The sequence below is a fragment of the Apteryx mantelli genome, chromosome 6 (assembly GCF_036417845.1).
Source record: "Apteryx mantelli isolate bAptMan1 chromosome 6, bAptMan1.hap1, whole genome shotgun sequence".
NCBI lineage: Eukaryota > Metazoa > Chordata > Aves > Apterygiformes > Apterygidae > Apteryx > Apteryx mantelli.
Window position 1 is genome coordinate 43,087,047 of NC_089983.1, and position 14,688 is coordinate 43,101,734.

The window sequence follows — 14,688 nt, forward strand, 5'->3', positions numbered from 1 at the left end:
TTATTTGAACAATACTCATATCCATAAAACATTGTGGGTTAATAGGATTTAACTGTGAACTTCTGCTGTGCACTGTCAAAAGTATGACAAATTACGTAGGGTATTAAATGTATGGTTGGACCTGGGAGTACAAAAACTTCCTTTGGCAGAGAAAATCTAAACAGGGAAAATAATAATAATAATAATAATGAGAATTGGTAAATGATTTTGGGTCTCAGCTTCATTAAAACTTCAAGTACTTCAGTCTTTTTTTGCTTTAGGTGACATTTTGGGACCTATAAGATAGAAATATTGGTTTTGTCAGAAGAAAGGAAACCATGCTGGACTGGGCCTAAATCTTTTTGTTAGCTTTTGAGGAGAGTGGCAGAATACGAAAGTACTGGTGGAGTATGACGGGATGTTAAATAAAGCCACCGATTCAAATTTTATGTTCAGTTTTTCTCATTTTAAATGTCAAGACAGTAAGAACTTGTGTTTGAATAGTTTTCGCTAGCAGGTGTGTTTAGATACTGTTCCTTCCTTCCTTCCTTCCGCCGCGTGTGATGCTTGACTAGTCCTGTTTCTCTCCCGTGTAGAGCGCGCCCTTTCACTAGCAGCTCAGCCCAAAAGAGCAGACAAGCTCCTTTTGAATCCCCATCGCTTTATATAGATCCTGGGTCTGTCAGGAGCGCGGCTCGCTCGGGAGCGCTCCGGTCCCCTGGTCCTTTCCCCGTGGCTGCTGCGGCGGCCGCTGGCGACGTACCTGGCCTCTGGGAGCCTTCTCCTACCAAAGCCGCCTCGTGGCGTTTGTGCTGTTAGAAAATAGTCCTTGTAGCAGTGAATTAGTGAACCAGGGTGTCTCTGAGGAAACCGAAGTGGGGTTGGATATTGGTGGGTAATGAGAGTTTCTAGAGTTGCTAATTATGTATCAAGAAAAGCTGTAAGTGGGGAGGAAGCTTCTCTGGGAATAAAGATGATACCAGATTTGAACTAGTGATTAAAGCTGATAATTCCTCCCTGCTAAAAATATAATAAAGAATTATTGTGCTTAAGTTATTTTAATGCAAGCAAGATGAGTTGCAGAACGAGCGTTTGGGTTGATGATAACCACTGTTATTTTACTAACAGGAAAAATTGCCGGCAAGGGACTGGATGCATTGTAACAGAATCTGTTCTGTCCCTGCAGGATTTCTGTCACGGGCAGGTGATGTGGCCCCCATTAAGTGCCCTTCAAGTAAAAACCGCTGAACCTGGAAAATCCTGTAAACAAGTTTGTCAGGAAAGCCAGCTCATCTGCGAGCCTTCCTTCTTCCAGCATCTTAACAAGGACAAAGCTCTGCTTAAGTAAGCGCTTAAAAGCGTGAACGTGGTGTTTGGTCGCTTTGTTACACTGGTTTTTGCCACGCGCGAGGTTTCGCGTGCGAATCCCGCGAGCAGGACGGTGCGGGGGGAAGTGCTGCCTGCGCTGGCAGCGGCGAGCCACCAGCTCCGCTCCGCTCAGCTCAGCTCAGCTCAGCTCTGCTCCGCTCTCCGTCCCGTGCAGCGGGGGGCGGCAGGCTGCTGCCGTGCAGAGCGCGCCGCTCCGCTTAGCGCGTGTCTGCGCAGCGAGGGGTGCAGCGCCGAGACAGCTACAGAGCCAAAAATTGCATCTGTTCCCTCCCGCTGCGCCTCCTGCGCGGTGCCCTTCGACGGGGCGTCGCTTGCGCTTAGCAAGGTGCCTGGGCCGCAGGATCGGAGCTGCCAGGACTCTGACTGTGCTTGGATGGACGTGGGAAGCGGGAGGCGCTTTGCTGCCTTGGCTGTTCCGTAGCTTTCACCCTGCCTTTCCAAGCACCGGTGAACTTTTCACATTAATCCTAAATGTGTTTGGTAGTGTGCTTGAGCAACTGCATCAAAACCCAAATTTGCTTTGTTACAATAAAGATAATTCTATATACATTGCATGATTTGTATCAGTTGTTCACCTAATTGTAAATATACTGCTTATAAAGTGTTGCTTATCTTTTATCATTTATTCAGCTCTCTCTTTGGCTGCAATTCATTGGAAACATCCGTATTCATTGGCAATTCGCAATTAGTTTCTGCAGACCTTTTGTCTAAGTAGTGTCCTAGATACAGATTCCTAAAACCTTTTGGATTGGATGTTTTAGTACCAATTTATAATGTTTCCAGTAGTTGGAAGCATTTTTTTCTTTTTATTTTCCCGTATTAATCCTTAGCAAACAGAATAAAGCTAAAAAGGCTGTGCTGCCTTCTGCAGAGAGAACCTGCACAGGTAAAAAGAGACGAGATGAGTATTCTGAGAAAGTGCAGAGTTCTGAATGTACCTGATTTAGCATGTGATATAGCATTTTATTGCACTTTTAGTGAGGAAGATAAAAACTGTACTGAACTCCTATAAGCTCCACTTAAATCATGTGCTTTGCTTTTTAGGCATAATATTGAATGTCATACCGTCGAGTCTGCAAATGATATTGTGGTCCCCTCATTTGACGGAAGAAGGAAGCACTGTGTTTTCCAAGGTGACCTCTTACTGTTCAGCTGTGCCGGATCCCACCCAACCCACAGAAGGATCTGCCCCTGCAGAGACTATATTAAAGGACAGGTTGCGCTTTGTAAAGACTGCCTATAGCAGCAGCAGAGCTCCTTCCGAGCTGGGGACAAAATGTAAGTAGTTTGGAGAGAAGCTACTTATTACTTCCTGCACTTTTGTCCAGGTTTCTTGCTGCAGGCAGAGCTATCATTGCTGGGCAGAATTATCTACTAAGAGGGAAGGGATTCGTAATGAACGGCTAACTGATTTTTTTTTTCCTATGAGAACATTTGCAGTGTAGCTCTTCAAATCCCTTCATCTGTTCGAGAAGAAAAATGAGTTTCGTATTCTGCGGCGATTTGAAGATGACTGCACAGAGTAGTTTGTAGAGAATTCCCAGCCCCATCACACTTCTTTTGTTGTTTGGGTGAAGCGAGTGTTTTCTATTTTATTTTTTTAATGAGTTAGAACATCCCCCATCATGGTTAGCTAAAGGATCTCAACTTCATTCCAGTAGCAAATTGAAAAAAGTGTGCTTGAGGGAGGGGACTACAGGGAGGGAGGACTAAAACTCAGTATAGGTGCACTGTTTTGGGTACTGCTTTAGCTTGAACGGCTGTAAAGCGGTTTACTTCACAAGAGCTTGGACTCATAAGATAGCTCTAAATCTCCTACTGGGTTATCTGGGCCCAGTTCCGTTCTTTACTTTTTCTTTTCTTTCTTTTTTTCTTTTAATTTTGTACACAACAAGTATTGTCTGCACCACAGCTGCTGTACCAGAGCAGTCTCAGTAGAGCATCACGAACGAGCAAACAGGCAGTTGCCAGTGTTTGACACATCTTGGTAACTTGGCAGCTGACTCGGGCTGTGGCACTTTTCGCTATGGAAAAGCTACAGAAACATACTGCCATTTTCAGAATGGCCTTGTCACAGTTTCCTGGACCCATTTCGAGAGAAATCCGTGGGATTTGCCCATGCTTCTGTTGTAGTCTGTCTGCTAGAAATACTGCGTGAAGCAAAGAGTATTCAGCATCATTGGAGCAATATTATCGTTAGAGCCTCAGTTTGCTGCGCCTTCCAGTAGTTAAAGTGTTGCTGAATGACATAGAAAGGTTAAACTAAGCTAACTACGATTACTGTGTGATAGAAATGTAAAACGTCTTCATGACTAGCTAGGTTTTTAGAGAGAAATCTGTTCTGAAGAACAGTTAAGACAAACAACTGCAAAGAGAAGTATTGATGAGCCATAGGGGTTCTTTGGTGGTTCTGTGTTTCGGGAAGGGGCGGTGGGTTTTGGCAGGCCTGCCAGCTGCTTGTTTGGAAAAAAACAATTCAAGAGTTTGGAACTCAAAACAACTTCTGCTTAGAACAGCAAGTTAAATCTTCTGAAATGCCTTCTCTTTTTATAGGGGTAATTTGGGGGGGTTTCGGTGGGAGGAGGCATGCTTGACAGCAGCATTTGCAGTCAGGAAACGATATGCTGAAATTGGTGAGAAAGAAATCTGTGGTGTATTTTGAAAGCAGAAAATTTGTATGTACTGTGGTCAAACCGGAAGAAAACTCAGATTGGCATGAAGGGGTTTTTTCATGACAATTAAAAAAAGTTACTAGGTATTTTGACTAATGGAAAACATAGAAACTTTAAGTTTTCTTTTCTTGGATATATCTGATTGGTTCTTGTTTTTCTCATACCCAACATTCATTATCTGTGTGGGGTATTGAGCATCTCTTGACCTACCAAAAACCAAACAAGCGAAATGCTATTGAATTCTGGATAAATTCTCAAGACAAGGTAACAGAAAAGTAAAAATTTAAAGTTTCAGTTTAAAAGCAATGAATTTGCGTTTTCAAGTTTGCTTGATTCCTGCCTCCCCGTTCCTGATGGTGTTATACTGTTACACCCCCGAGCAGTACTGTGAACTGCAGACACTTAATCTTGACAGGTTTTTCAGTATCCCGAAAGAATATATAGGAACACTGAACAGCAGGGTTGTTGCCAGTGACTAGGTTGTGACGAGAATAAAATCTGCTGTATTTTAAGAGTAATTTTCCAAAAACGGAGCAGGTGGGTCATTTAATGGGAAGGTAACTTCTTGTATGGAAAGAAAACAGACACAGGCTAGTACGAAGCCCTTCCTGTTAGCATAGCTGGGCATTTTCTCCAGTCAGCACAAATGCAGTTTGTAATAGTTTTGATATCCAGGAGGAGCTGGAGGAGGAGGATTGGAAATGGATGTGAGCAGGCACAACAATTCTATTTTTTTATTTATTTAAAATGTTCCCCACCTACCTATGCATATTTGTGCAACTGGAAAATCCCATGTTTTAAAGAAAGTATTTCCACTTCTGCCTGGTGTTGGAAGTAAAGGCAACGACAGAATTTATCTTTGACAATTCAGCCTGAGGCTCTTCAGGCAGGAATTTAGTAATTTAGAATGAGCTGTTACAGAATTGCATTGGCAACAAAGATTTGTATGTGTGCACTTAAAGAATGCAAAACACGTAGTTTTTGCTGTAGTGTAATCCTTTGCTGTAAATAGCTATCTGCTTGTTTCCTACCACTGCTCTGTGGACCACCTGGCGTACTGCGTTTTATTTTGCCTCTAAAACTTTGAAGATGGGAGGGGGTTGATATTTGTTATTTTAACGTTTTACGGTCTAGCGCTTTGCTCAATGGTAGGTCTGCCTTTACGGCAGCAGGGAGAGTCTATTATAAGCTCTGTTTTTTTCATGCTGTAGCACTGTTTCTTTCTAGTCTACTGAACTGAATTACTGCATACTGGCAAAAATGAAACAGCAAACACCAACTCCGCTTGCATTTCGGCCAGGGACAGAGCGTGTAAATTGGCTTCCGAATCAGCTGGGTCTGATCCTGTTTCAACTGAAATCTATAGGAAATGAGTCATTAACCTTAAAGAAAAAGGATCAAACCCCGTGACTTCATAGTCCTGTATTATTAATTTTAAACTTAGTAGCTGAGCTCTCCTTGCAGAAGGAATAGTACTTTTTATGAAATATAGCTTCAGCCTAAATTTCTGTAAAAGGAAAATACCATGTGAGAACTGCAAGTGGGTAAATAAACATCGTAAACATTGCTCCCCGAATCCGAGCGAGCATCCCGCCCCCCATCCCAAAGTAGTGTTTGCTCATGCTTTTATAAACGAGGGAATCCTCCCGCAGATAGGCATTCCGGCAGATCTCTGTGGGACTATTTAAAAGTTTGAATGATTTACTAAAATGTGTATTATATCCACGTTTCAGGATAGAGATTAGCCTTCTGTCCGAGTTCCGTAACTATTTTCCTTCCTAATTAAAGCATAATCACGTAGTCCAAATATTGCACTTAAACAAGGATATTAGAGATGGGACTGTGTTACTGTATGTTTTTTCAGTCTAACAGTATAGCTTGCAGCTTCCTTACTCAGAATCCAGGTTTTTGCAAGACTTGCATTTGAATACATTGATCAGTGATTACGGGGAAAAATGGCAAAAGTTGAGTGTAAAAACATTTTACAAGCTTTTAAACATATCTCTCATATCAAGACATTCTTTGTTTTAAAATTTTGTATTTTTGTATGTGACCTAGTTTTTTCAAAAGTCTTGTTCCTACGAGATTAGAAAACTTGAGAGAAACATTTACATATTTATTAAAACTAACGTAAAAGGCTTGCCTTTGAAAGGTAAAGTTGGTAAATACACACTGTTAAAAAATGCCAATAAAAACCTCATTTATTTCATATATGCAAGTTGATTTGCACATGTATAAATAGAGTTGCTTTTTGCATTTTTTGCTTAGTTCCTTTGTTTCTTTTTGTAATTTATAGTTGCAGTTGTGTGTTTGCTTGTTAATATCAGATTATGTTTCTCCTACAAATATTTAATGTTTATGTGCCTTTTTCGCTTTCTTTTGGTGTGTCGGATGGGTGTTTGGAATATGAACACTGTCTGAACAAGTATAATGGAACACTAATTCCAGGTAAAATAACACCTCACGGCTACATAACGATTAACGGGGTGAATTCTGAATGTTTTAAAATAGTGGGGAAATCTGTTCTCAAAATATAAGGTGAGAAATAAGAAGATAAAAGATACTGTAACATTAATGACTCTTGCAAAAGGTCATTTCTGTAAAATGCCCTTTACTGAGTATCTGTAATTTAACGCAAGGGCTGCAGCTGGGATGGAGCGTGGGTTTAACGGCCAGAGCAAAGCAGGCTAAACCCGCTCTACCCCCAGGGAGACGTAGCCAGATCTTGGGTGATCAGCAGGGGAATGGAAGATACGCATTCACTTTGGTGAGATGCTCCGTTTTTCAGCCAGACCTCTGTGCATGGAAGTGCACGGGGTGATCGCTAGGAGGATACAGTCCTTTCCTGATGTCCGAATTTACGACTCGCAGTGGAGAGGGAAATCAGGATATTCAGCATATTGCAGGTTTTTCTTTTTAACGATACTACTTTTCTGCAAGAAAGATGCTCTGCTTACTGCCCGTTGCTCCGGGTTCAGTGGGAGCTCGCAGAGCGGTGGTGTGGACGGAGCCAGGAGCCGCCGTGGTGCCCGCGGAGCTCCCCCCCACCACCACTCGCCTCGGGTTTGGAAGTTGCTTACTGACGAGCTTTCAGAGTTGCTGCAAGCTGCTGTTGACTGCAGCTGCAAAGCAGGTTGTTAGGCGATGTCGTCTTTCCTCGCATAATCACGCTGGTTTGCTATATCCTTTAAAATCCTACTCAGCGTCCTTAGTTTATCCTAGATATTAAAGACATGCCCTCCCCTTCAAAAACGACTGGCTTCTCTAAATTAGAAAGATGACTTACAAGCTTGCAGCACTCTTTCTTTTAACATAAACAAAAGCCAAATTGCTTTCTCAGGTACATATTTTGCTCATAGTGCATTTCAGGACCAGATTTTGCTCCTAGTAAAATAAATTAAATGGGATGAATCAGGCTGGGAACAATCTCATCCAAGTCTAATTAACTTCATGACTCCCACTGGCTTCAGTGATAGTAGAACTCCTGCATTAATTTTCGTTGAAATTAAAAAAGCAGCTCTCCCTTTTTAATAAACACAAAGCACTGTATCTTACAGGATGGAGACCAAACACTTGCAGGTTATATTGAGCACATATCAGCGATCAGGTTTGCTTGCTGCTATAGCATATGTCATCACCCACTGAACTGATGCAACTTCCTATAAAAGTGTCAGTTGAAATCTTGATTAAATATGTCTGTTTTGTACTTTTTTTTATTGAATAGAGTATTAGTTATTACTTTCCAGTTTCACATTTCCTTTCTTTTTTTTAAGGGGTGCTAACTTTTCTGGCATGGCCGTTTCTTTGTGATGTTTGCCCTACCGCTGCTATGCCGTCAACTCTTGACTTGTGATCTATTTTCATTTGTAGTTCTCCGTGGCCCTGTCGTTTTAGGGACCACTGTAAAGTCAAGGAGAAAAATGCACTGACAGATGTATGCTTTCATTCAGGCTAAAGGCCAGGGACAGATACAGTTTCATTTAGACATGCTTTAATAATATTGCTGTAAATGTAACATGGAAACATTGTTTTATGGGCAGTGACTTAAATCTTGTCTTCATATTTTTAAGCAGCATATAGTTTTTTAAGTTAGTTTGTAATTTCTGAATATTATATATAAACAGAATGTGTGAAGAGCAAGCTCCATGTATCAAGTGTGAAATGTTTACTATAGGAATGTGTTGAAAATGCCAGCGGCTGAACCCCAGGATGCCTCCAGTTTGAGGCACCGTTCTTGTTCTTGCTTCCGGAGCAAAAGAACCTGACAAACTGCAACCATTGCCAATGCGGCTCTTAAAAAATGGCTTGCTCTTAGGTTTAATCCTTTATATATTCATACAGTTAAAAACGGTCTATGTTTTAATTCAATAGGCCTCTCTCAACAGCATGAAGCCACCTGTTTGTTAAATGGATAAACAAAGGCAGGTCCTCAAAGTTTGGATAATGAGTAATAAAACTCCACCTCCCACACAGAGACACTGCTTTCAAGAAAACTCAGCTGCAGTAAAATCACAACCTTCTCTGCTGTCTGCTGGGGAGATCAGTAATGTCTTGCACTGAACTCTGTGCCATTTTATTAAGGCGGGTTATTTGTGGGAGTAGGGTTTGTCCCATTGCCTCAGCGCTTGCAGGACTGAAGCGCTGTGGACCTGCTGTCTACGTGTTTCTCACCAACGACAACGCGCTGCTGGGTCTCTCTAACAGGCAAATGCACCTGCACCGCGCTGCCGTCCTTGTAAGAACACAGGGCCTAAGCCAGCGCTGATCCACTCGTGCCCAGTCTCACCGTAAGGCAGAGTCCTGCAGGAGCCGGCCCAACCCTTGGCTTGCGGAGAGCGGTGAAAAGCCCCCTCGCATTCGCTGGAGCCCGTGGCCGGTGCGTGCAGGACTTCCTGCCTCTGATTCCAGCAGTTTTAAATATTTTGAAATATCAAATAGGTACAAAATAAATCAAGCTAACTTGTTGTCTGAAGACAGTTAACTTTAATAGGGTTGTACCCGTAACTAATTCGTTACATTCATTAACAAGTCTCTTACAATGCAATGACAGTGAAGACCGTTTTTAAGGAGTCACAATTCATTTGGTTTTCCCAAAGGAATACAGCAGAGGAGGAAATGGCAGTTTTTACCACAGGAAAAAGAGTAATTTTTATAAGGACAGAAAAGTTACCCTGAAGATTCTAAGAGAACTAGAAGAATAAAAATAGGGGAATCTTCACGAGGCCAGTTTGAGCTAGAGAATTTTTGTCTCGCGAAGCTTGCTTGGCTGACCATGGAGGGGAGGTGCGGTCCTCCAGAGGGCAATTTAGTTTAGGCTTCTGGTCTGAACCATTCCCTAGAGGAGCCTCTCCCTCCACAGGCAAGAGGGATCAAACTCTGTGAATACTCCCTGTAACACTCTAAATTGGGCAGGGGGAAATTGCTGCTTTTTGCAGATTAAAATTTGAAGTCAACAGGAGGTTTTATATGTACATGAGAACTTCAGGGTCAGGCTTGTACTATGTGTGTTTGGTTAGAAATCTCTCCTGAGGTTTGATTCTTTGTTTTAGTTAAATGGTTGTGTTCCACTATATTAAGTTCAAGCAGTTTGATTCAGAAAGAACAGAACACAGTGGTTCATAGACTGTCAAGTTACTGGGGTTCAACAGAATGGGGTTGATTATTTTTTGTTTTTTTAGAAAAGTAAATGTCTGTACTTTAATGGCATAGAACAATGCTTTGTTTTCACTGTTGTAGAAAAAACTAGGGAGAACTTTATTTTTCAATAAACTTTTTTCTTGTGTGATTTGGATTTATGATTGCTTTGTGCTTAAATGGGAAGTCCCTGAGCTGCCATTTATCAAAACTTGTATTAGTGCAGCTTGCGCAACTGCCGAATTGCAGAACATTTCTGTCACCAGCGCCTCTCCTTAGAGGTGAGTAATCCATGGCACAGACAGTCCCATCGACCCACATCTTGGCCATAAGGAAAACAGGCAAGTGGTTTTTTTGTTTTATTTTGTTTCATTTTGTTTTTTAATGCAGGTGGGTTATGCTGACTTAATGGTAGAAAATCTAGCTGTTTTAATCCCTGCAAAACAAGATAAAAACACAAATGGGAAAATATCAAGCTTCATTTTAGGGGGGCAGTTTTGCCACAGCAATAGTTAGGAATTCTTGGATTCTTGACACACAAGACATTGGAGTTGCACAATGAGACACTGATATACAAGACTTTCCGCACAATACACCGTGTATTCCAAAATAAAACTACGTCATGTTAAAATAGGAGCTTTAAGGATTGCTATGTTTTAAGATCCAAGCTTAAATGCAAAGAGCTTGAATGTTTATGAAATATCCTCATGTGGAACAAGAGATCAAGCATGAAACTCTGGCCTACGCGGCTGCATCGCTTCGCTTGGCGGCGGCGCCGTGGCCTGGCTGGAGTTCCTGCAGCCGGCAGCAGTGACCCGGGACGTGCCAGGAGCATCTTTGCCAAGGTCACGTAGGAGAGAGTAATTTGTGTCTTAAGGGGGTTGGAGCGTGAATTCAGTGCACTCAATAGGTGCCACATTAAATCACCTTGGAGGATTTAAGCAGATGTATCTAAAAAACAGTACTATAAATGTCTACAAAGTGAAATTTCTTATACTAAACTTGCAGTTTGTTGCAGCTGCACCCATTCCTCTGAGAGGCTATTTCTGTCCATTTTGTTTTTTCTCATCCCCGTTGAAGTTGAGGAATAAGCCCTTCGTTGTCAGCTTCCACTATGAATGCTGACAGGTTTGGTGGAGGCGTCCAAAAGCAACAGAGCCATCTACGTGGCAGCATTATTGTGTGTTAAAATGGGTAGTTAAAACAAAGGCCCTTTTTTATCTGTTATAAAAATGTCCACCTGTAACATATTTGCTGTATCCTTTTTAATGCTACACGGGAGAGAAGCAACTGGTCATTTTGTAGCAGCCAACACCTTTTTCCAAGTTTGTACATGTTTTTTATTTTTAATTTGGTTGTACATGAGTGAGTAATGGAAAATCAGAGTATTACAGAAATCGGTAAATACCGACTTGGGATTCTTCTTTTCCATTCTAATTAATGACACACAACACTAGTAAGCAATAGCATAAATAAACTAAAAGTGTCCAACTGAAATAGGAATTTAAAAGGCCTGCAAGTCAGGAGAGGGACTGTCATTTGGTTTTGGATATCCACTTGCACGCTGTATTCACTAGCTCCAGGAGCGCAGTGTGTCATGGCTACATATGATGGGGTTTTGCTGCAGTGTTCTGCCTGTGCTACTCAAAGAGCTTTTTATTTTTATTAGTGAAGCAAAGTATGTGAATATTCCTCACCAGTCACCCCTTTTATGGACCTTTCTTTGGCATGCTTCACCTCAGATTAAAATGGGTGAAAAACTAGTTAGCTCAGTGTTGCCATTCAATATACCAGAATTGTGAAGTGTTTTCTAGCATCAGAATGGATTACTAGAGGACACTGCTCATTCATTCAGTTATTTTTGGAAATGTTTTCTTTCCTGTTTTGTCCCCCTAACCATTGTGCAGCTTTGACATTAAAAGGAGGATTCAGTGAAATGGTGAGCAGCTGAAGTCAGATGTGGGCTGTGCTGCAGTCACCTAATGGAAGAAAAATGTACAGGAACTGGAACTTGAAATAAAAAAATACACACAGCATGCAGCTGTATTGGAAAGAAAATCATTGGGGGAGCTTAAATACTTAGTACTTCAACTCTCACACACACACAGACTAGCTTCAGTCGAACTCCACCTGGGAGGAAGTCCACAGACGATACCTCTGTTGTTGCAGCTCCTCTGGGCCGCTCTTGCCAGCCTTGCCTCCAACTGACGGCGTCCTCTTCCCTGCGCAACAGATGGAGCATCCCAGTTTGCTACTTGATGACGCCTGCTGTTTAGGGTGATCTCTGCCTGGACTTGCATAATTTATTATTTTACTAATTATGAGTATTGCATTTTACTTAAATTCTATTAATAAATCTTGATTGCCAAAAAATCAGATACTGTTTGCACTGAACAGGCTCCAGACTGAAAGTCTCACTTGTATGTCCCGCTTTGTCTTGCGGACCCTCGACTTAGAGGTCTAGAATCTCCAGACTTGTTGCAGGTCCTCAGAGACGTGCTGGCCTCTGCCTCATGCACATCTGTGACAAGGGAACTTTCAAAGCAAAAATTGGTGGACAAAAGCTGCAACAGTAACACCATCTCTAAAGAAAATGTAGCCAGGGATGAGCCTTTGGGGTTTCAGCAAGTAACAGCTGTTGCTTGCACAGTAAGTAATCAGCACAGCCTATCTCTGAAGTAAAAGCCAGAACTAAGTCACCCTTTAGATGGGAGGATTCAGTGTGAGTGGCCCATGGCCAAGCTGCAGACCTTGATTCTGGTTGCTGTCCATGTTCATCAGGCCCCCTAAAAGAAAGGTGGGTATTTCCTGTCACTTGACCAATGCAGACAAGTGTCACATTTACTCTCTTGCTTGCTGTGTGGTGAGGGGAAGGGTGACAATCCTGTAAGGTCTTGGCTTTTAAAGACTCAAGTTCAGAAAAATACTGGTGTTGGTGGCAACAGTGTTAGCTGACAAAATGGGATGTTTTCTAGTTACCTGCAAAACAAATTTAGAAAAGTAGCAGCCTTTATGCAAGGTTTTATATAGAACATCATACTTTCAGGCTCCCTACATTTGCTTGCCTTTGTCGGTGCCCACTTCTGGGCTTGCCGGACACATGCTTTTCTTGTCTGGTGTGCTCCCGGTGGGCGGGCTGGAGGCTGCCGGAGGAGCACCTCTGCTGACCAGAGTGAGTAAGCGGTAGCAGCAAATGGGTGAAATTCAAGAACTGTTAAGTGCTTCCTCAAATACTGATCTGGTGGCTGAAAGGAAAAATAAAACATCCACCTCCCAAACGTGGGAGGGAAATATCCCTTGGTTGTCTGCTATTTAATTATGCTCTCCAGTTGCGTAACCTCCTGGCCCCACATGCCAGGCCGCAGGAATGTGTTTGCGTGCCACTCCTGCTTAGTTACTGCTACTCAATAAACACAGCAACAGGCTCCGTGATGTGTTTTGTCACAGCACCACTTGGTGGCAGTGGATGTAACACAGAAAGACTCGCAGCACAGTTTTCAGACTAATATTAAGAAATAAAAGGTGCTGTGAGCAGACCAAAACACTCCCACCCTCACAAGCTCGGGGGGGGGGGCAGCTATGCAAATCTGTGCACCCCAAGGATAATCTCTGCTCAGATAGCTTCAGCTCTTACCTCTGTTGGTGCACATGCAGCCTGCTGCAATCACAACTGCCTGTTTAATGTGCCATCCTCAGAGACTTCAAAAGAAAATGGGTGGTGAAGACATTTCTTGAGTTGCACTTTGACTGTCTAGAAAAAAATGCATTGCCAAAATGGGAGCAAACACACACTCCTGCTTTGTGTATTATTAAGGCTGAGTATTCATCTGGTGACTTAGCAGCTCCACATGCTGGCCTGCAAAAAAGGCTGCCAGAAATGTGTGTGCTTTGCCCTAGGCAGCTGGGATTGCAGTAATTGAAAAGGAATTATTAGGGGTGAGGGCACACTGGGTGCTGCATTCCTAGATGTGCGTTGTGTACCTGGAACTGAATTTGCCCACCTCTGAGGAACTTCTCGTCCGGGGCTTTGCCTCTCGGTATACTGCATGAGCAGCTATCTTTGTTCCTATTGCAATGTACTGTAGCAAGTCTCCCTGAAGTTAGCTGGTTTCATTGACATGTATTTGCTCTCATTTCTGAATATCATTTCCTGGTCTTTTTCCTCTTCAGTAGCGTAAGAGTCTCAGTTGTTTTCCTGCATTTACCTGCTAATATCCAAAGTGCTTAGAAGCACCTGTGGCAACCGAAAAGCTTCTGGAATTGGTATAAATTAATCTTATAGGTAAAGTGATTGACTTGTTTAAAACACACCTCCTTCTTCAAGGTTACACAGCTCAAGTCTGTATTTACAAGCATCCATTAAGAGGAGCATTCTAGAGTTCCAGAAAGAAGGGTGAAACTTTATTCAATCAATTTTTAACTTTATGCACGAGAACGTCTGTGTAGTCCTATGCTCCTATTTACACCAAGCAGTAACAAGGTCTAATTAACAGAATTATTTGCCATTTGAGCTGGGCATTGTTTCAGATGTCCTACAAACTTTCAATGGTGTATGACTTCTGTATTGTGAAGGTTACATCAGGAGTTAAGTATCCTGCCACAACCAATTTTACCTTCTCAATTCCCTTCTGAAGCAGCTGGTACTGGCCACTGCTAGAAATGGGCTGCTGGAGTCGATGGCCAAGAGGAGCAGCACTTTCAGTAGTTCCCAAGTGCTGTTCTTAGGATTAGCAATGGGACTGGAGGAATAATAAAGCCCCTGGAGAGGCAGAAAAGGGTAAACAGTACTAATAAAAATAACAAAATGAAATGCAGAATATTATAGCTATTTTCAGTCTCTGGTTCTATTCACTACAAAATACTGATGCTTAAGATGCTTGACAAGAGCTAGTTAAGCAGCAGGGGAAATATCCGTTTCACAGATCTCTTTATGGAACTATGAGTTAAAGCAGCATCATAATGGGAAAATACCACGACTACGCAAAAGTGTAACAAATTAGGAACTTGTGCACTG

The 14,688-nt window shown here is 42.2% G+C and overlaps 1 protein-coding gene across 4 annotated transcripts in view; it reads left to right on the forward strand.

Annotated features, from left to right (window-relative positions):
• The window catches only part of MGAT5 (alpha-1,6-mannosylglycoprotein 6-beta-N-acetylglucosaminyltransferase), a 140,269-nt gene extending 128,234 nt beyond the window's left edge, over positions 1-12,035 (forward strand). For 2 of the 4 annotated variants that reach the window (XM_067299355.1, XM_067299356.1), the window contains exons 16-17: positions 1,166-1,323; positions 2,413-9,825. In XM_067299355.1, coding sequence (XP_067155456.1) covers positions 1,166-1,323; positions 2,413-2,611 — 357 coding nt within the window. In that variant the 3' untranslated portion in view covers positions 2,612-9,825. Of the gene's footprint in view, positions 1-1,165; positions 1,324-2,412; positions 9,826-9,895 lie in introns of those variants that run through there. The other 2 variants (XM_067299358.1, XM_067299359.1) reach the window with 2 other exon arrangements.
• The last annotated feature ends 2,653 nt before the right edge of the window (positions 12,036-14,688 follow it).